The following is a 22,781-nucleotide window of genomic DNA, read 5'->3' as shown; positions in this document are numbered from 1 at the left end:
GAAGTGAATGGGGGAAGAGAATGAAAAGTAATCAATTTTCTGACTTAATTCAAAGTCTGATTGCATAGCGGGGTTATTTATTTTTAACACAAGATGATGAATTCTTATGGGGCTTTCGACAGGGATGTAGGAAGAGAAATTGTGTGAAAAAAAATGTGTACTAAAGAGAATAAATCTTAATGGAACATTATGAAATGCCTTGCTTTGCCCCAAAACCCATATACTGTAAGAAAAAATAAGAATATTTAGACCACTCTACTGTTCTGCTCTTTTTAAAGAGGGTTCATCAAACCCATGAAGAATTAAATCAATACATAATCACACTTTTGGGCTGGATTCTACTGGTCTGTGAAAAGTTTGTGCATTTATTAAAATTGTATTTTAATAAACTACACAGGCCTGACTGTGTTCATGTTTCCAGAGCCTTCCCTTTATTTGTTACTTGCAGTCCAGACTGAGAGAGAAACTCATGCAACTTGAAGATCCCAGGCTGCTTTCCATTTTATATGAGGTCTACACCAAAGCCAGCAAACTGTAAACAGAGACACAGAAAGCTTCTATCTTAAAGTCTTAAAAAGCAGCATTTAAAGTCAGAAGTACAGTAGTACAGACTCTGATTAGAGACTGCAGTTGGACGGCGGTGACCATGTAACTGGCTTAAAGTTAAAAACTTTGCTATGGCATTTTGGATAAGCTATGTAAGTCAGAAAGTAAAGAGGAAAGAGAATGTTGAGAATGAAAATATCTCCATTATAGGGAGGAGGTTGTCAAAACTAACGATTGAAATAACCTGACATCATGGATCACAAACATGTTCTCCAGATTATGATGCACAGATGTTGTAAAGTTAGCATCATATAATCTGTACATTTGTGTTCATTTCCCAGGGCACGCAGATTGAGTTATCCATCGGCGTTATCCTCGGCATTTCAACTATGGCAGGTAAGAAAAATGTCAAGATCTTAATGTAATCTACTAGAAATGTTTTGAATTTTTATTTATTTCAAAAGCATGTGTCTTTGTGTGTATGTTTTTGTTCTGAATGCGCAGCGCCAGTGAGTGTATTTTCAATATTTTTTTTCTGATTGATACCCATAACCTTGATTTTTTTATTTTGCTTGACATCCTTTATTTGTCTTTTAAAAACACAAAAAATGATTGAGGATTTTTGCACAATGGTAGTAATACCTGCCCTGACAACGCAAGGGAAACGTCCATGTTGCTTGCTGTAAAGCAACTTTGGTAAATTCTGTAAATATGCTTATTGATAAATGAGTTGCATGTCCGTTGTGACATATGGTTCCATGATTTCTCCAGCTTTTTTTTTATTTTTAATTAGTCAAATTTAATTTATCATTTAATTGCTCTGGTTACAGCCAGGTTTGTTAGATTTGATAGTATTACCTCACAGACAGGCAGGTTCAGAAATACATTTTTACCTGACCAGACTCTAAGTATTGCACCCCGTTTGTGTCCCAATGAGAGTGATAAGCCAAATCACAGTGGACTCCCACAAAATTGAAATTTAAAAAACGAATAGAAAGAGGCATTTTCATTTTGAATGTCATCAGAAGACTGTCTCATCATGACACTTTGACCACTTCATTGACACTAATCCAAAAAAAATAAAGTGAGATAACATTAGAAGAAGGTGAAGCAGAGAGTAAGTGTCTGGCAGAGGGGATAACGAATTAATTATTCATGAATATAATAATACTGTTCACCAGCAGATTAAATGGGTGTAGTAATATCTACTTAGTTCAAAGACGCACATTTGCATTTTAATGTTATCACCTGTTCCATTTCAGTGTGTCTGGAAGAGACAGGTTATTATTATATTACATTTACAATGAATGTGAATGCAGACAGGAGACGAGGAATACACTGATGTTAGTCTCAGCTTTGGTGCATGATGAAGCATGAAAACCGTTCCTATTTATATCATTTGATCATTATGAACAAATGCTGAATGATTGTATCTTTTGGCAAATCCTGTGTCCATAATCACCACCATCACTCAGTGAGTATTGAAATGAATTATGCTAATGCAACTAGTATCAACAAAATCCCAATTTATATTGTTGTTGTCAATCATGTCCACAAAAACAAACTTCTACTCCTTCTACTCCTTCTACTCTTACTCTGCGGGTCTTATCTTTCCTCTTGTGATTCTGTTGTTGTTGCTGGTGGTGATATTGGTTGTGATCTTGTTGCTTTTAGCTCAAACTTTCGAACATCAAACAGACTCAGTGAACTGATGGGTCTAAAACACTTGGATGAGTCAAAGCTGATGCTGTAACAGAGCAGAGGAGGGAGAAGCCTGACACTTTCTATGCTGCGTTTCCCTGGGAGCTGGAGGGATCCAAATAACTTGACCACTGCAGACGAGAGCAAGGAGAAATTGATCCATGGTGGATAAACTGTAGAGAGGTGAAGATTTGAATCTTCACTCTGAGGAGCTTAACGTCTGTCAAAAATGCTTCTGATTTGATCTGCTCATGTAGCTTTCCATGTCAAACGAGGTTTTCAACTTGGGGATTTTGGAGAGATTGTGATCTTGATTAAGCCAAAGGAGTGATTTCAGGCCTGGTGGGATTTATAACCAGAGATTTATCAGGTTGCAAACTCTGGCGGAGAACGTGAAATTCAATTTCAGGTTGGCTTCTAGGAGTTTTACAGGCGGACCCTGTTAGATTTGATAGCGGACCCTGTTATCTCTGTGTGGCGAGATTTTTCAGACCAGGTTTGACAGTGAGTCGAAATCCCCTTAAATTAGTGATTTGAAAAAATGTATATTAACTACCCAGGAGCCCACACAGATGCCGATAGATAAAACAACAGAAGCAGCTTCTGTTCTTTTTCCGAAGCCTTTCACAGCCTCAGCCGACTTTCTATCACCCAGACTCCATTTCACAGCAGTTGTTAGTTACTCATTCCTGCTACATCAGGGACATTCGGTGGCCTGCAAATCAAAAGGCTAGAGTTATCTAACCCAGTCTAGAGTGATTTAGCACTAGTGTCAAGTCCACCAGTCACACATTTTCCTAGGAGGCAAACATATCTCAGCCGGCTCGGTTGAAGATGGAGACAGCCTCGTTAGAAAATGGTCTGCTACTGACTTGATCTAATTACATGATTTAAACAGAGGTAATGATGTGAAAACCTCCAAATAGGATTAAATCCATAAAAAAACCTACAGCTCAAGTTATTAAAACACAAAATCGCCTCACTCTGCTGAGACTCGCCTTCAAGGACCCAGATTCTTGTTATTGTATTAATATGTTTTCATACAGATCTTCTAACTTTTAAGAGCCTAATGAGGATGAGTCTGCTTGTGTTTTGTGTAGCTGTACTTGTGTTTTCTGTTGAAAAAAAAAGCTGCAGTTATAGTTAGACATTGCTCATACAAAGGTTTCCATTTCTCAGTCTCTGAACATTATGACCTACAAATTATAGCTGGTAGGTAAGCCTTGCAGACAAGAGCACGAGACACCAATAAAAAATTTCCACTGTCTCACATTTGTTATTTCACGTTGTTTCACGGCCCGTTTGTCCACCAGTAGTCACCGGTGCAGACAGTATCTCTGGTTTACCTTCACGAGCAGAAAGTTTTGGAAAAGTTGTAGTGAAAGAAAGATCATAAAGTATGTGATGAAAAGAACAGGAAATCTAAATCTTTCTTTTTTTGGCCAAATGTTCTAATATTAATTTCTATCCAGAAGCAAAATACTACCAACAAAAAAATATACAGGGAGCTGTCTCTTATATGGTAATCAGTGTGTGTGGATGTGGCTGAATCTGATGCAGAGCTCAGTGAGAGGCAGAGAGAACAGTGACTTGTGGCAGATAGCTGATCTTGGCTTGTAATTAAATTTGAGCAGCTGGACCACAGAATCGAGCCTGTGGGGATCTCCATTACATCTGCCTCCTCGGGGGCTTGTACAGAGATTTGATGTGTTTTATTACCACATCATCATCTCAGTTTTAATAACCGTAAAGCTTTAACTTAACTAACCTAACTCTAAAACCTAACCAGTTCAGTTCCAGGGTCCGTCAGGCTCATCAGGTTTATCCTCTTCTTGGAGAATTCATGCTGCCTGCTCATACAAGTCCATGAGGTCCTCACACAGTTCTCCATACTGAAACATTTTCATTTGTACTGTTTCCAGTTCATTAAAATAATCAGTTTGGCTGATATTAAGGCCAGTGCAATATTTGGTTGCTCATTTTCACCCCTGATGTACTAGTTATTGGACAACATCTGATATCAGTATTAAAGAGACATGACTAATTTTCAGTAATATCCAACCAGAACTTAACAAGAGGACAGTGCCATAACAGATGCATTAGTGTGCTGTCTACTTCACAACCATGCCAACACAGTTTGGATAATGTGTGATCAATCTTCTTCAATGTGAGGGCATTTAAAGTTAAGTAGCATCCTCATTATTGTAGAGAGAAATTTTGACTCATGTTCATTCCTCTCTATCTAAATGCCGAAATGTTTATTTTACTGTGTGCTGCAGCCAGTTATTTAGTTTAATTTGTTGTGTGGTGCACATACACATGCCCAGCCCACTTTGACTTTCAAATCACCTAAAAAGTACCATTGTTGTAGTGAATATGACTTATTACATTGCAAACAAAGAAGAACCAAATCTGCCACAACAGTTCCCTGTTTAATGCACAGCTCAAGTTTTCAAATCTTTAATCATCCATCCAGAAAAACTGAAGGAGATCGTACTTAAATGTAAAAAATATAACATGGAATTCATCATCAATCTCATTTAAATCACGTAACAATTTCTCCTCATGGAGACCATCTTATTCAACGAATTACAGTCTGAGGCTGACTGAGATCCTGCCCAGGGCAAACATTTTTTGTCCTGTTGAAAATACCAGAACAATCTCCTTATTTAGCACAAATCTACTGTGTGTTTTGGCACCAACTGATTGGCTAAGAATTACAAACTTGCAGACTTCCCTTGTTGTTACCCTGCCTCTCTCATCCAAAGCTCTTCTCGCAGTACAACAAGCTTACATCGCTGATTACAGCCAAATACAACTAACCCACAACTTATTAACATTGATGCTTTGTTGCAGCAGGCAGGCAGGCAAGTCTCTCCTCAGTCTCTCCATACGTATGTCTGCTGGGAGTAAACAGTAAACAACACTTTTTCACATCGTGGCACATAGAAATTTTCCCTAATTAGACTGCAACACTTGAGTCTTATCTGAATTCCTCTGTGCTGATTAACGTGGGTGCTTTGTTCAGACGTATGAGTTTGTCAGTTGGCAGAAAGTAACTGCAGCCAGTGGACACGTGTTTGGATATGTTATTTACTGTTTGCAACCATTACCACATTTACATCTGACATTAAAATGCATTTAGGGTGATCAGATTGCAATCAGATAGTGCAGGTGTAAATGCATCCAAGATGCACTGAGCATGAATTGTGATCTGATTGGCCAGGAACACATTGTTACCACATTGAACACAAGTGTAAATGCAATTGCGTTATAAATTCAGATACAACCACCCAGTCTTCTAACAGATTTACATCTGGCATTAAAATGTGTCTCATATCCAGATTGTAAATGGAGTCCTTGTTGCTACACCAGCTCAAAGATCAGACTGAAGCACTGAACACTTCCTGCCAGAGTTAGATGGAGATTGAGCCTTAGCAGAGATGGCAATGCTGCTTTCAGTTCCCCGGAGGGTTTCTGTGTTCTGAACAATACTCTGATCTCAGGGTCATGTACAATAGAGGGAACACAAGCAAAGCAGTTTTTATTCTCTCTTTTAGGAGCAGCTACTACAGGAACAGAAAGCAGAATCCTTAAGGCAATGTCTCCTGACTCCTGCTCTCCTACTCTCTCCACTACTAACTACTTAGCTTAGTGACAGAGACCAGAAAATATTCAGGCATAGTGACACTTGGTTCCTCTCCGTGTTCCTGTTTCATTAGTCATTTCACCGTCCCCTCATCCTCTTCTCCTTGGGCACTTTGTCAAGTGCTACTCTGCTACTCTGCATTATTCATGTGAAGTTATGAGGCTCAGGGAGCGAGTCAACAGTGATATGGGCTTTAGCAGTGCATCTGCCTCATTAGTCAGCCCACAATGCACTGTGGTTGCCCATCATGTCCTGTGCAACATGGTAGAGTTAAGCAGTGTGTGGTTATTTTTAAAAGAATTACTGACCCATAATTGATTTTATATTTAGAAATAATTATTGGCCTTTATGGTTATTCATAGGATAAATAATCAATAATAAATTACTGGTTCAAACATGCTGCCTCTTGCTTCTTGCTCCTGTCCTCTGTAATGCAAGAGGCCACTCAGAGACTGATGTTGTAATCTCGTCAATCACCAAAGGGAAGTAGAGGAAGGCAGGTGAAGATAATTGAGGTGCTTGTCCCTCTCCAGCTCCTCACCCTCAGTTACAGATACATGCTTTAATAAAGGCGTGTCGCTATAGTTCGAACAGGACACTGTATTTCTGCTGCTGTATGTAGACTACCCCTACCATGTTTGTACATTGTGTGCAGCTCACCAGCTTTTATCCAATACACCTTTAGACCTAATGTCATAAAGCGTGACACAAATTACATGTCACTCTGACATACACATACACAAAGGCAAACACATTGGGTCTATTATCCCACTTTGTGTCAGATGGTTCTTTGCCTCTGTGTCAGCCATTACACCTGACGTATATTGTTATTGAATGGACTAAATTTGGTAACCTTTCGGTGTGAATGATCCAGCTACATGCCTGTGAACGGCAGACAAACAAAAAGTGTGTCATCTTTTTTTCTTTCACATGATAAGAAATTCAGTCTCCAGACAAACACATTCTGTGTCTTGTGCCTTTTGGCTGTCCTCGACACAAACCTCAACTTCCTAACTCATTTTGAGATCATGTCTCTTTCTCTTCCCACATTTTCTGCAGCTGCTGCCCTTGGCAACCTGGTGTCTGATCTGGCAGGACTAGGGTAAGAATTTCACACATTAACACACCAGAACACACATACTCACACACAAGCACAGGTAGATATTATTCTTGATAGTTCCTGCAAATCATGGCAGGTTGTTGGAGGATAGAAATTCTCATAATTGATCATTATAACAATTATAACCTTTTTTAATGACTTATTTATGACATTAAAAGGTAGAGGTTTACCATTCCACTCTACTCCCTTTAGTGAAGGCTATGTCATTAAATTGTTTAGTATTAAACAGTAATTATTTAATTCAGTCTAGAGGAAGATCAGCCTGATCAGCAAGCAAGAAAATGAAATGCAGCCACCAGAGGTTTGTGTCCCTGAGGAAAGAAGGCTGTGGCTTTGCAAAGCATAAAAGGGATATTACCATGAACAGGAAAAGCCTAATAATTTAAACCTATTAGTGTCGTTTTATTAAATCAAAACGGTCTGAGCAAGGTGTGTATAAATGAGGAAAGGATTATGCAGCTTGCCTTAACCGTCCATTTCTGCTCTGGTCCAGTAATGTTCCAGCTTGTTTAATTAAACATTGTGTATTGTGTGTGTTAAACTAGTTATTAACAAATGTAGAAGGTAACCATGATGTTGACCATCCCACAGATCATGTTCCCAACCTATATGTAGTTATAGCTACATAGCCAACTTTAGCATTAACAGCTGTTTACTTACCAGTCTAGAGGAAACGCTGCAAGTTCAGCGTCAAACTTTACTCGCCAAGAGCTGACACCAATGTTAGCTCTTGTTTTCCTTTCTTCATTTCTGTCACTTCATTTCCTCTCCTGAAGTTAGCGTGCTAACCAGCCAGCATTTTTATGTTCTATTCATTTATTTAATCATACTGGGATTATACTGGATCTTGTTGTACTGGGAGTTGGGAGGATTTTAACCAGCATTATTTACTGCTGTTCTGTAAGCAGTCCAGGTCAAATCAGTCTGGTGAACATGTAATGTACTGAGACAAACTCAGGGTTTGTGCGGTATAGAAGGAAGTATGCATTTTATCCATTATCCTGGTTCTAATACCAGTATTATGCTCTCTTTAAAAAGGGGATGTACAGTACATTTTATAGCTGACATACTAAAAGCCCCAATTTCACAAGATGTAAAAAAAATATCCAACGTCACTAGAAGTAGTCATTATTGAGCCAGGATTGTCTTCTATTGATTGTATTGTTTTGATTCTTCTCCTCTGGCTTCCTTCATTTTTACTTTTTTGTTGTCACAAAGTAAAACAAAACCATGTCCAAAATTATGCTGTGAAAATGAATCAAAACAACAACTACCAGTTCTGACTCTAGCTGCCCAACACAGTTGTGTGCAGCATGTGATCAGGTTTGATCAATAGAAGCATAATGAGCTCTATGAGAACTGGAAGCTGATTGTTTTTCCTGCCAGAAAAAACAGCATTGTATCATAGATCCTTTCAGATGATTTTAACAGCTGATGGGGTTCAATGAGCTGATTCATGACTATTTTCCACCTCAGAGCCTCCTAGTGGCGACAGGGATCATTGTCAGGTAAACCTGCTACACGGCCTAAACCAAACAGAATATTTATAGTAGCCCTCCAACCATGTATAATCAACATACCGTTACAAATTCTTGCTCCCATTTAAATACAGTAAATCAGAGAATACACAGGTAAACACCACTGAGACTCTGTTGTTGGCTTTGCACCGTTTCAGTGTGATTGATTACCCAAGTTGTTGTGGCCTCCGCAAATGCCCTCAGCAGACACACTCATATTTCTGCGTCCATGTGTGCGTCTGTGTTTGCCAATCAATCATAATTGTAAAGCGGAGCCCATGTGGCCAGTTTGTCAAGGTGAGAGTCGATTACACCAGACAAGAGAGGTTTCTTTTTTTTATTTTGATAGATTTACACCAGTGAATGTGGAGGCTGTTTGTCAGTAGTGGCGCTCCTGCAGGTGTCCTTCAAGTGTACACGTATAAACCCTGTGCTTTAGATTACTCTGGGAATCGGTGGCACTTAAGTGGCAGATGAGAGGGTGATACATTCATGGAGGAGGAGGCTTAATAGATTGTTGCTGAGGTTGAGGGTAAACTCTGATCAGCAGTTGACAGGATGAAGAGACCCCAGATGCTTCTTTGCTGCAAACCTGTAGCAGTATTGGTATTTAGTTTGCTCAGATCCACAATGTCCAATTGCAGGTGAACTTCTTGAAAAGTGAATGGTGTTTTGGAGTAGCTTTTGCTCTTCCAGGTTAGAGGTAGTTGGTGACATGGCAGAGTAAAAATCTGATTCCTGCGTCTTTAATTTTTGCTTAGAATGATTAACCTATCATAATTATACTAACTATGTAGTAAGGCTACAACTAACTGTGATTTTCATCTGCCTTCTCCATTGATACAATGTTCAGAATTGACCAGTTACTTTTGCTTTTGCTTAGCAATTTACATTAATGATAAATAAATGATTAAATTTGTTGCAGATGATTTTCCTGTTGATTGAATGCAGCTCTAGTGACAAAATAATGAATTATGAGTCTGATGTTGTACCCATACATTTGCATATTTTCTAGGTTGTTTGCTATAATTGGCTTGGATTACATTCTCACTCCTTACAAACAGCGGCGCAGTTCTCTTGGAAGAAGATCAAGTTCCCCATTTTCCGACAATCTGGCTGTAGAGACGTTTAGTTAGAATTGTTCTCACCTGCCTAAATGAGCCAAGTTAAAGCTCAAGAGGCTGATTAAATAGTGGCTAATATTCTTGGTGTGAACCTCCATTTAGTTTCCATCTGCTGGAAAGACAAAAAAAAACTTCATTTGTCTTTCAGAGAACTTTCATTTTGGTTTAATTCAATCAGAATATGACAAAGGCTGTCACACAGAAACCCCCCCAGCGCATGTGCCAGTGCTGTACCTTTAAATCACACTGGATGGACTGGAGAAAGAAATTTGTATAAATAAATACATTTCCCACATTACTGATATTTTCTATTAATACTACATTAAATCAAAAGTATAATGAATAAATTCCAGGTATATTTCTTTACCATCAATCTGTGACTAAGATTGTTATAGAGCATTTCATGTAATTTCCACTTCTGTGCTGACAGTTAATGGACAGAGACAGGAGACAGGTGAGAGCAGGGCAGAATGAAGGCGACATGACAAATGAAGAAGATGTCAAACAGACAGAAACCCCAGTGTATGCAAACATTAACCTGCTGATCCACCAGAACTCACGGTGAAAGTTGAACACCCAACATGCCTTTCTACAAAGGCACGTTTTCTCAGTCCTGTAAGTGAACAGCACAAATAGATGTAGCTGTCACTACACCATGCCCCTCTAGAGTCCTTTTGGTCAATATTGTAGCGATTATGTTGCGATGATTGTTTGTAAATCCTCCCACTCAACGTCTGTTTTCCTCATTTAAGAGACACTGACTGAGCTCTGCTGCTCTGTCTCTCTGCTCTTCTATAGAATTTCCCATATGAGTGCGTGTGTGTGTGTGTGTCTGTGTGTGTTAGTGCCTTTGGTGAGCAAGCTGTGCAACTATGTTCATATATGTGTTTGTGTGTGTGGGTTCATGCGTAGGTGAATTCGTAACATTTTCCTGCATGTTTGCAGCAAACCAGCCGATTCTTGGTGAAGGCCATAATTTAGCTCGTGAGTCACTCTGAGCGTTCGGCCGGTTGTTACTGCCGCTCCTGCCCGTCTTGGTCTCCGCGGCTGTCTGCGTTTCCTATGGCCACAATGCATCAGTGGCTTTCTGGGGCAGACGAGCAACCCTGAAAAGCATTAATGCATTAGGTAAAGTTAGAGAAAACAGGACAGAAACTTGGAGAAGACTCGGGGGAATAAAAACTGGGGACCTGCATTTGAATCCTAGTGGGTCTCTACATTACAACCTTTGCAGTCTGGGATAAATTATAGAATATCACATGACCTTGTATTATAAAAAGCAGTTTAAGGCAATAAATGAATGGATGATTGATAGTTCAACTTTTTTTCAGGATTAACATATAGTGTGATACTTCATTGATCCCCTCAGGGAAAATCTCGTTTTGCTTGTCTTCCTTTAAAGAGGTTTAAAGCCAGTATCTGCTCCTGAGAGGATTCAGTGTTTTGCTCAAGGATGCTTCAGTACGGCGGATGTTTGTTCAAATTATGGCTTAATCTGAGTTTATCCTATTGAAGGATATGTCATTGTGTCAGCAGTATCATTTTAAAACACACCATATTTACCATCAACTGTATCATAAATCGCTGTAACATTTTTGTTCCTTTATAGGTTATCTTTCATCACTATACTTTCAGTAAATTTCATCATTTCAGTTTTTGAAAACTGCCGTGTTTTGCTCACTGATGCAGACCTGATTTCTTTTGCCTTCTGCTGTTGCAAGTGTGTGAAATACTTGGACAGAATTTGACTTGAAGGCAGGAGTGTCTGTGTCATTGTGCAGTATGCTCCGCACTAATCAGACGTCTTATACAGCAGGCAGTATTTGGATTGATAAGGAGTTTATGTTTCATAGATCCAAAGAGAAAACAAAACAGTTGAAACAAATGCAGCATGTTCCCTCATATTATGTGTCGTTTATCTCAATTTGACATTCGTTTTATGAGCAGAATAGAAAAGGAATACACGCAGTGCATTTCACTGACTGTCAAACTGGAGACGCAATCCTGCCCCCTGTTGCCAACATGGAGTTTGACAACATTATTATTCATCTGCCACTGTGCAATCAGTGTAAAAGCTGGAAAAATGATTATCTGTCCTTATTATATGTAATTTATACATAAGAAAGTTTCTTATTTCTTCTATTTTCTCTTCTATGATGAAATGCTATGGGCTTCAGGCTCACACACACACACACACACACACACACACACACACACACACACACACACAAACACACACACACACACACACACACAACCAACATTTCACACAGTCTTCTTCCTCTCCTTTTCTCCTTATCTTTCTTTTAAATATGATACTCAGTACTTATCAGTCCCTTGACTCAACAGCTCCAGCTGCAGCTTATTTGTGTGGGCAGTGAACTGAGGATCCATTAGTGCCAGTGACTGAACCAGACCTGGGCCAACATTTTGACGTGAATTCCTTTTCTCACCCTGGAACTGCAGGACATGCACATGCACAGTTTTTTAAATGTGATCCGTTTTTAGTCCTCTTGCCAGAAGCGCAGGTCTTGTGTGCTAAACATGTTCTGAACATGTTCTTTTTAGTTGCAACAACTTTCTGATTTGCCAAAAGACATCATGAAATTTCAGTTCTGTCTTGTTATTAAATTTGGATAATTTAACTATAAATATGGCCGTAAGTAATATTGCTCTTGTTGTAGTCCAGTGACTTCATCCATTTGTGGACATATGATTGATGAGTTTCAAATGTTACTGTGTAACTCAGCGAACACTGTTCTCAATCCTCTGCAATCTGTCTTCATTCTGTCAGCTGTGTAAAGTGTTGAACAGTGCTAGAAATGATTTTATTAGATCACACTGAAGGCTTCCTCTCTCTCTCTCTCTCTCTCTCTGGTATTAGAGCTGATATTTGACGTCCTGCTGGGTTTTACGACAGATGGCAGCAACAATGAGCAGATTGGAACATTAAATTGCTGATTTTATTTTGTTTGCTGTTATTATTGATTACTTAGGTCGTTAACTTTGAAGACTTTGCCCTGAGTGGGAAAGTGTCATTCCATGGGTGGTTTAATGAATCATGACGTGTAATGCAGAAAAATATCAAGAGGAGGCTATTATGTGAAACAGCAACAAAGTGAACATGAATACGCAGCTGTAAATTGAATCTATGAACAAATTACAGAAATGGCCCCCAGCCTGAACAAACACAATCTCAACATGGTGTGTGCCACATTTATCTGAATGACACATTTTTCTTTCACTAATGTTTTCTTTTTTTTTTTTTTGAGTAAGTCATTGTGGCCATGTTTCCTTTGACATTCTTTTTCTTAACATTTGAATAAAATCTGAAGCTTAGAGCCGAGGGCTTCTCACTCACAGAGATATTCACACCTCATAAGACTAAAATGAGGAGATGCAGAATTTATATGACGCAACCCGTCACATGTGTCTATTGCTGACCTTCATGTCTACCACGTCTCTCTGCAACTTTTCAATCTCATGAAATGTCACAATGAAAGAAGGTTAAAATTAAAAAAAGACAGGATAATTTATCACCGTCTCTCACAGCGCCTTCATGGTTCACTGAAAGGGAGTGATTAATTGTTGCTCCCTCTCTTTAGGCTGGCAGGTTACGTGGAGGCCTTGGCGTCTCGGCTGGGGATGCAGATTCCTGACCTGAGCCCAAAACAGGCCGATATGTGGCAGACCAGAGTCAGCTGTCACGCGGTTGGTACCATTATCCCTCACCAAAGCACTTAACCCCATCTCTGCTCTCCTAATGTGAAAGACTCAGACTTATGAACACTCAAACATAAACCCAGCCAGAGTGGATATTAATGAATCTGCTGGGTGTTCATGGGTTCCATTTGTCATGTAATGCATTGTAAACATCAAACCAGGTCAGGTCTTTGTACAGTGATGTTTCTGTGATGTGCTTTTTCCATCACACACTCATTCTGCAAGGAAATTAGACCTGAATAATTTTTAATGCACTGTGACTGCTGAAGTGTGTAATGTAATTAGTTTTAATTGGCTTCAGTGATTATTGCAGCAGTAAAAGGTTACCGGCTGGTTGTAAAAGGTCATGCCGATTCTGACATGAGGGGAAATGTTTTATTTTTTTATTTATTAGAAAAGATGTCTAAGTGTAATTGGAAATCAATGTGTCAGTCTTTAGACATTTAGAGTAGTGGTTTTCTGGCTTGGTAATCTTTCCTTGCAGCAGGCCAGGTGCTACATGAAAGGATTTAGTACAATATAATGATGATAAAGCTTCCTTGTGCCTTTGCAAATGTAGACCAAACTGGAATAAATGATGAGGAAAGCAAAGTATAATAAAAGACAGAGTCAGGTCACTTTGGTTAAAAAGTCACCTCTGAGCCAAATATAACAGGATTATTTACTGGAAGTTTTTTATCTGGATGATTTAAAACATAGGTTCTTGAAATGTGTTCTGTCAGTATAATCTTACTTTCTTTCATCTGTGTTTAGGGCAAAGCCATTGGTGTTGGCATCGGCTGTATCCTGGGCATGTTTCCTCTTCTGTTCTTCAAGGACGATGATGAGAAGAAAGATGGCCAGACGGAGGCGAAGGAGAAAACACAGTCGCCACCTGCTCCAACAGAGAGCAGCAAAAACTGAAAACTGACAACTTGCCGGAGACAAATACTATTTGGAATCCATTCGAATACTTTAAACTTGGACTGATTGGCCTTGCCTGGTGGACTGGTGTATATGGAAATGTCACTGAACCCCATACAGTGTAATCACTGGGTACTTCACTTTCCAAGGCTGAATCAAACTGTCAAAGGTATTCTGAAGAGGATTTTAAATATTATTTGATTATGGACTTTTTAACTGAAGCACAGGGACCTGACTGTCTCTTGAAGAGACATGAGACCATTGATTCATTGGACTGCTGCTACTTCAACTATTCCACCGTAACCTCACCTTGTTTTGACTTGACTGACACAGGCTGAAATGCATTCATCTAACACACACTGCAGTGGCCTGTTTCTCTGCTCTACTCTGAGTCTTTTGACTGGAACAAAAAAAAGAACCTGATGACTCGCGACGTTTATGTGGTGCGTAGGTGAAATGAAAGTTAGGGCTCCCTGAAATATCACAACAAAACTTTGGAATCAATGCAAGTAAACAAAACATTACCAGAGCTGATTCAGAAAAAAAAAAAAAGTTTCTTTCATGGCATTTTGACATTGAAGTTTTCTTGTATATTGTCAGAAATCCTGATCATTAATAGATCAAGACTGAACGAAGAGCCATGTCATCGAACAGTGTTACAAGTGTTAAAAAAACATGTTAAAGGACTCTCCTGTGCTTCCTCAGTCAATCAAAGTTTTTGAGGGTGATAAGTCAAGGAGAGAGAGTCACATTTGCATATTAAGATGCACCATCCCAAATTCAGTACATTACTTTTCAGTTTTGCAAGTATGCCTGCCTTTTGATGATGTCAGAGTCTTAAAACGTCAAAGCCAACATCCTGCATCATCCTCGCTCCATGACCACCAGTTGGCAACTTATGGTGAGACAACAGGTGGTTAAAATACGTAACACTTGCTAGCTGCTTCTTTGGAATTTTGTGTTTGTTGTTGGTGATGACCTTTATGTTTTTTTTATATACTTGATATCCCCCACAGTAATAACATGCAGAAAATATCTGTCATGTATACCTTATGTAACCAGGTGGATGCAGTTCTACAAAACTTTTTAAAGAACAGAGCAGTTGAGCAGGAGGGAGAGAAACGCAGAGAGGCAGAGGGAGGAAGAGGAGCTGTGGCACAAAGATAAGAAATGCCAACATTGAACCACCTGAGACCTCTGTCCCATTTGCACTGACCTTCTGGCTGCAATACCGCATGATTTATCTCCTCCTGCTCTGTACCAGCCCGACCTGCAGCCGAACTCCAAAGCACCTCTTCCATGGTGAGATAGCGCCGGACCTCTAATCCAGTTTCTATTAAATTATAAGAGATGTTCGTTACCCTGTTTTCATTCTGTGAAAAAGCTGTGATTGCTTTTTACTGTAATACTAACGCACAACTGCATTTCTGCCTGTACCTCGACGATAATGTCTCTGTTCTACTGCCCTCCACTGGTCAGTGGAGGCAGTTATCTTTCAGTGTGGTAGAACTGCTACCACCATAACACATAGTTCTAGTTAATTACCTGTTTGCTTTCCCTGTTTAGTATTCAAACCCCTCAAAGTATAGCTATAATTAATCACTTTATCACTCTATAATTATTGCTCTTAATCGATATGCAAACTAGATAATCTGCAGCATCTGCTAGACATGAAACACAATGACAGGAAAGATATATTTGGGATGATAGGGCACTACCATCCATCCATGGCTTCATTCAGCTGTCACTGATTTCCTCATTTATCTTTTTAAGTTTTTTTGTCACCTGCTTGGCACAGGTGGCTCGTCTCAGCAGCAGAACTGCAGATTGTGATGAATCTGTTTAGCAGTTGAAATGAAAGGAAGCAGCCGTAATGTCACTGAATGGAAATTCCTCTTTATTTTTGTTATAATGTTCAGACTCGTACTCATGTATGTTCTCAGTGTATACCCTCTTTATCTCAAAGGACAATGTTAAGAAAAAGACATATTTGTACGCACAAAAACACCTTTGTGAATATGTTTTCACTAGCAATCTCTAACAGGAAAGCTCAACTTTGCAGCTGATCGCTCTCTGTTACAGTCCATGACTAAACTAACCAATCATGTTCTAAAAACTTGACTCTCACAAAGGAGACTTACCCTGTATAAGATTGTCCTAGTTATTTATAATGTGGGTAACAGTGATCCCAAACAGTGATGAAAATGAAGAAAATGTACAAAGAATTGAACATATTTATGTAGTTAGGATTTTTGTTGTCATTGCTTGATTTCCACCTTGCATGCACTGCTAATAAAAAAACCTATTGTACATGTTTACTTCGTAAAAAATAATTTAAAAAAACTTGAGTATGCTCTAAAATTATGCACTGGACAGGATATGAATCACTTTAGTGAGAAAATATGAGTAACTCAGGCTGGATTCACATGCAAGAGATTCATATATATACAGTATATATATATATATATATATATTTTATGGCTGTCTAAACTGTTAAAAAACACAAAGACTCGTGTTTCCCTTTTTAGACAGCCAACGATTATCATAAATAGCTTAAACACAGGATTGTCTGTTTTTATGTTGCCTTGCAAAGGCTTTTGCAGATTGGTAACAGCTCTGCTGGGGTGGTGTTGAGGGTGGAGCAGTTTGTTATGAAGAGACGACTGCTTGATGGGCAAAATGCAACAAATGTAATGGTTTCCAATAATAGTATCAATTTACCTCCTTGCGTTGGATTGCATCATAAAACTTATGTGTGTTACTGGGGGGAAAGCAAAGAAGATTATAGTTCACAGAAGCTCAGAGTTGACACATGATCTTGATCATTATCTTGAACTGATGCAATTTTATCTTTGATAAAAACATGAAATGTTTAATCAATTATAACTGAAAAGCACATGAAACTATACTTGAGGGGTTGCGTCCTTGGTGTGTTAAACACTGTAGGTTGCAGGTCCATGAATGCATACTTTTTGAATGGGTAAGATGGCTGTCTATATTCATTTGATTAATATAAATGCAGGTGATGAAATCTGAAGTTATGTTGAAGTTCTTTTTACTTTCAGAGTTTGAATAGACCTTGTCTGCCTCCAGAAGATTTGGAAAGCTGCATTAGAGACTTGGAAAGGCAGAGGTTATTAGCCAAAGGCATTTCAGTATATGTAGACATTACTGTCCTACAGGTTACAGGACATGGTCCAGTATTTTTAGGACATACTGTATTTGACACAGTCTGTTGTGTATAATTCTGATCATCCACATCCGCTTGTTCTCAAAACTACCAAAAAACAAAAGTAAAAACAATACATTCTGGATTTGCATGTTAAAATGTTTGGAAAGTTAGCCAATGAAAAGGAGATTTTTTTTTAACTGTGAAAGAGCTTTGCTGCATTTGTAGAGCTACAGTATGTACGGCTGCTCTGAAGCTTCAACTTTCCAGGAACTAAGAAATAAGATTTTGGTTTTAACTTGGTCATTGCATTGTGGGAGTTGAAGTGCTGGTTTGAAGAGTGGCACAGTTATCTTAGTAATCCTTCAAAGTCAAGTTAAAACATAAAACTTTCAAAAATCTTACTAATTATATATGAATTTTACACACACATGAATTTTGCTCTATTCTCTAGTGCACCAGCATAGGGTTTTTCTGTGAATTCATGATACTGGAAATATAAAGTTATTAGTTCATAAGAGTCTGTTCTGTGATGATTTTATCTGCTTTGATTAAACAGTTACCACCTGGCTGCAAACATCTGGCCTGGTGTGGACTTTGCCTTTACATTCTGCATGATTACATTATACATTTTTATTTACAGCTAATGTAATTGATCTCTTTAGAATGGATTTGTGTGCTTACATGCTTATCTGACATAACATTTGATTCTTTAACTTCAATGGTTGAAGAAGAAAGTATACAGACAGAGGCAGGTGATGGCATCAGCACATCTGTCATTGTGTGTCCTTAATTTAACATATTAGACACACTTGTTTTATATGCATGTGTTACCACTACATTTGTTTGTACGATTAGAATTCACTGCAGCCACAAAAGCAAGATCGAAATACCTGCAGAGATGATGACATGTAAATGCAAACTGAATGTCAGCTGCATATTAGACCACAAGGCGAAGAGAGGTGGTTATTGTAGATGCAGTCTGCAAATTGTCTTTCATTACTGCATCAAGCAGCAATAGTGAAACTGTTTCACAAAGAGTGGAGAAGCTTCATTAGTGCGGAGAGAGAGAGAGAGAGAGAGAGAGAACAGTGGTTCATTTAAGAATATACTGTATACATAAAATGGTTGACCAGCAGTGTGACTTTGGCAACAAATGCACAACTCTGCTTTACCTAGTCCCTCCAGATGTCCATCAGTGTGCTGAGTAGATGCACAGGATTGATTGTGTTTGTAGGAACTAAGCTGAGATTCATTTACCCAGCTGTACGTCGCTGCTTAGCTTTTTTTGGCTTTTGTTGGCTTTTGTTTTCAGGGCAATCAGTCTATATACAAAAATCAGGTTTCATAAAGATCTAATGGCAAAAATACACAAGATGGATGTTTGGGGTAATTTTCCTATTGTAAGAATGACTGAGACAGAGCTCTCTGACACTGAGCAGCTTGTCAAACTGCAGAATACTTGAATAATCCTCTGATTTCATTGTGCCCTGCACAGATTCAAGACCTGTACCCTGTACCAGGTGCAGCAAAGCAACCCCATAACATGACTGGGCCTCCTCCACATTTCAGTGTTTTTTTCTTTGAAAGCTTCTTCTTTCTTCTTCTGTGAAAATAGAGCTGATGTGACTTACACAAAAACTCTTCATTTTGTTTCATCTGTCCACAGGACATCCTCGTAGACGCATTGTGGATCGTCAATATGCATTTTTAGCAAACTTCAGTTGGCTTTTTTGTTCCTCCTTCAAAAGTGCGGACTTCCTGCGTCTTTCTTCCATGAGACCCACTTTCATTCAGAAAGTGACACATGATGCAACCAGACACTGTTGTACCTCAATCCCAGAGATCAGCTTGTATCTGTTTTGAAGATTTCCTTGGTTCTTTTTCCACCATTTGAACTGTCCTTCTGTTCGATCTGGGGTCACTTTTCATCTTGCAGCCACATCCAGGCAGGTTGGCTACAGTTCCACAGACTTTAAACTTCTTAATAATATTACCAACTGTGGTCAGAGGAACATCAAGTTGTTTGGAGATACTTGGCAATTATGACAATAGTCTGCTTGAAATATCACTACAATCCACTTATTTATTGCCACTTTCCAAGCCATTTTAGCAGATCTTTGTAGAATAAGCAAGAATCCCCTTCTTTATACAGCTTCTCTGTTTTATTCTGCGGTTTGCCACATCCTTATATTTAAATGTTGCTTGTTGTCATCTCTGTACAATTTTCTTTCCCCCTGGTTGTCATTAGCTGTCTGTGAGCTCAAGCTGGATAAAAACACACATACACACACACACCTGTGTCAGAGGGGACCAGACAGGTGACATGAGGGGCAGAGATGCAGCCACTTTGAGAATATCATCAGAGATTAAACAGCTTGGGACAGGCGTCGCATAGAGAAGGTTTGACTTAATGCTGTAAGGGGAGGGGGGTGGGGGGGTTCAAGTTTTATCAGATAAACAAATGCAACACACTGGCACCTGGAATTAACATTTGTTTCACTAAAGCTTTATTTGTTATTCTACATTTTTTCTATACCACTCACTCTTTCCTGCATACAAACAATACTAAAATGGAACAGTGGGGTAATAAGAAAATATCTCTCTCTCACACACACACACACACACACACACACAAAAACACACACACACTCTCTCACTCACACACACACACACACACAAAAACACACACACACTCTCTCACTCACACACACACACACACACAAAAACACACACACACTCTCTCACTCACACACACACACACACACAAAAACACACACACACTCTCACAGTCAGTATATTTGATCACACATACGCTTTCAAAAAAACACATACAAAAAATATCCTCATAATCAGTATTAAGTCATTCAAATAGCTGCTCATTCTGACGTCACATTCATACTATATATGTGCCACTCATCGCTCATTTCCCTGCCCTAAAAACACATGCAGACATACAATGCCGTGAACATGTTATTGATAACACAAACATATTTAAATTCTACAGCTCGTTCCATATCAGTTACTCAGGGTTGTTTCACAAAAGCAATTTCATGCTATAGCAAAGCAGTACTTGGGAGGAGCAGTTTCATTTTTCAGCACACACACCACTTGAGGAGTTGAGGTGCAGTCAAGTGTTCGACAATGTCTGTTGTGGGGACAAATTGAATTGCCATCAACATTTAGGTGTTTTTTTTTCCAGGTCTAATTGTTAATAATTGCAGGCAAAATGGCTTTTTGCACATAAATGGCTACAGGTCCCCAGACAGCTCACTACTGACACTTCATTAACTCCAAGAGAGGTACTAATGTGCAGCTAAACATTAAAATAATTCACAAAAATTAAATATTGCCATCTTTACTCAAAACCCTAACCCAAGAGATAAAACGTCTTGAAAGTAATTTGTTCTAATTAGCTGAGAGACTATAACAATAGGTTAATTTGCACATTCCCCTACTTCTCGTTTCACCTAAAATCTTGAATAATTTACCCCTTGAACAATGACCCCTGTGGTATTTATCTAATAATTACTGTTAATTAGATTAAATGCCCCCCCCCCCCGCCTAATGTCAACACTTGTTTTGTGGACGGGGTCCCTGTCACAGCAAAGCTAAGAGGTGAGATTTTCATGTTACACAGATGTTATCTTCTGTCCCAATAGAAAAATACGAAACACCTGTACACCGTTTTTGATTTTTCTTTTCTTGTACAAACAGGCTCTACATATTAAGAATAAGAGGCTTCAGTCAATATGTGAACTGAGCCAAAACAGGCAAGTCATAAAATACATTTTACTGAACTCAAAAAGTTGAGATTAGCCTAAAAGATATAAGGCAGGTAATAAAATGCATTACCATTAGTGCATGATTAAACTGTTAAATATGCTCTTCACGTGCATTTAAAAAAGGGACAAGCTGGCATTTTCAAGTGTAATTGTTCTTCACCAGGCACACTACCAAAAAGATTTCTTGCATTGCAACTTGTTAGCATTGTTAGCAAACCTCTTTATAATCAACCCATAATTGTAGCTGAAAATTAACATGCTAGCCTGCAGCAGATAGCACCATTAATAACCAAGCCACTGTGCCACTTTTAATTCTCCCAATGCTCCCGAACCTCTCATGAGTGATAACGCTTCCATAACGAGAAACAACAGAATAATAATTAATAATTTAAGAAAATGTTTCCGTTTTCACCGTGTTTTCTAACCACAAACATCAGCTTCTAAGTGTGCAAAGGTATAAGCTAGTGAAGTGAAGCTATTGTGAAATTTTGCAAAGAAATTGTACTATTAGGGGAAAAGTAGGTGTTCAACTCATGGTCGGTATGAAGCTGCATTGGGAGATGCTGCGCGGTGGCAGTTTCAGTCAGTCCCACATGGCTTACCTTCATTACTTCATTCAGCAGAGTTCAGACAGTACAAACAACCAGCAGGTGTCTCTGTTCAATCAACCTGCAGCTGCTGATAAGCTCTGGTAAATCTACAGTTTTAAATGTGTTCTTTCTCAGAAAGAACACAACACCAAACTCCCACTGACAAGAAATACATTTTAACTTGTAAAATTCCTGTTTTTTGATCATATTTTCCATTCTTTGAATGTGCAATGGGTACCTCCCAAAAAGAGGAACTTCAAATGTATTTCCTCTCAGTTTCGCCACAGCTTTTTGTTCAATTACTCTATATCATGATAGCAGGTTTCCAGCACCGTTCACATGATAAGAACTGTGTCAATATTACATTCCCTACTGCTTCAGCAGAAAAACATATTCCTTGGGGAAAGTAGAATGATAGTGATTGGAAAGCCTTTGTTTTTAAGTTTGCTCCATTTTGTGCTCATATTGCACCGTTTCATAATTTATTACAATTCGGTGCGGATGCAAACCAACATGAGCAAGAGCTTGTCGGCCGACCGTATGGTTTATTCTTAAAATATCTGTTAGCCACTCCCTTTTGTTTACAGGGGTATAGCTACAGGACAGGATTAGCCATAAAAACTATAATAAAGTGTTTACTTGTTCAAGAGAACAGTCAAGTCTCCTCACCTGGAAGAGCTGTCCTCTTGCCTTCAATAAAAACTTCAATAGTTATGGTTTCAGTGGAGAGTTTGAGAGCTGTATAGTCTAATTTGTATTTCAAGCTGCTCTCGACCCAGTGGGAGGAATATCGAGACAGACCACAGTTTTTCATGACGAGGTCCACACACACACACACAGGGTCACTGAGATAATGCAGAGGGTCACGGATCACTACCACATTCACACACACACACAACACACACACACACACACACACAACACACACACACACACACACACACCACACACACA

The 22,781-nt window shown here is 38.9% G+C and overlaps 1 protein-coding gene across 2 annotated transcripts in view; it reads left to right on the top strand.

The window, feature by feature from the left end:
• The window catches only part of LOC111227900 (transmembrane protein 65-like), a 36,944-nt gene extending 20,349 nt beyond the window's left edge, over positions 1–16,595 (top strand). The window contains exons 5-9 of one of the 2 annotated variants that reach the window (XR_002665360.1): positions 888–942; positions 6,956–6,998; positions 13,263–13,368; positions 14,134–15,184; positions 15,346–16,595. Coding sequence is in view for 1 of the 2 variants with exons in the window: in XM_022753640.1 (XP_022609361.1) it covers positions 888–942; positions 6,956–6,998; positions 13,263–13,368; positions 14,134–14,283 (354 nt within the window). In the remaining variant the exon portion in view is untranslated. Of the gene's footprint in view, positions 1–887; positions 943–6,955; positions 6,999–13,262; positions 13,369–14,133 lie in introns of both variants that reach the window. The other variant, XM_022753640.1, reaches the window with a different exon arrangement.
• Positions 16,596–22,781: the final 6,186 nt, after the last annotated feature.

The sequence above is a fragment of the Seriola dumerili genome, unplaced genomic scaffold (genome assembly GCF_002260705.1).
Source record: "Seriola dumerili isolate Sdu_G_001 unplaced genomic scaffold, Sdu_1.0 BDQW01000191.1, whole genome shotgun sequence".
NCBI classification, from domain to species: domain Eukaryota; kingdom Metazoa; phylum Chordata; class Actinopteri; order Carangiformes; family Carangidae; genus Seriola; species Seriola dumerili.
Note: the sequence above shows the minus strand (reverse complement) of the source record. Positions and strands in the feature narration are given on the sequence as shown.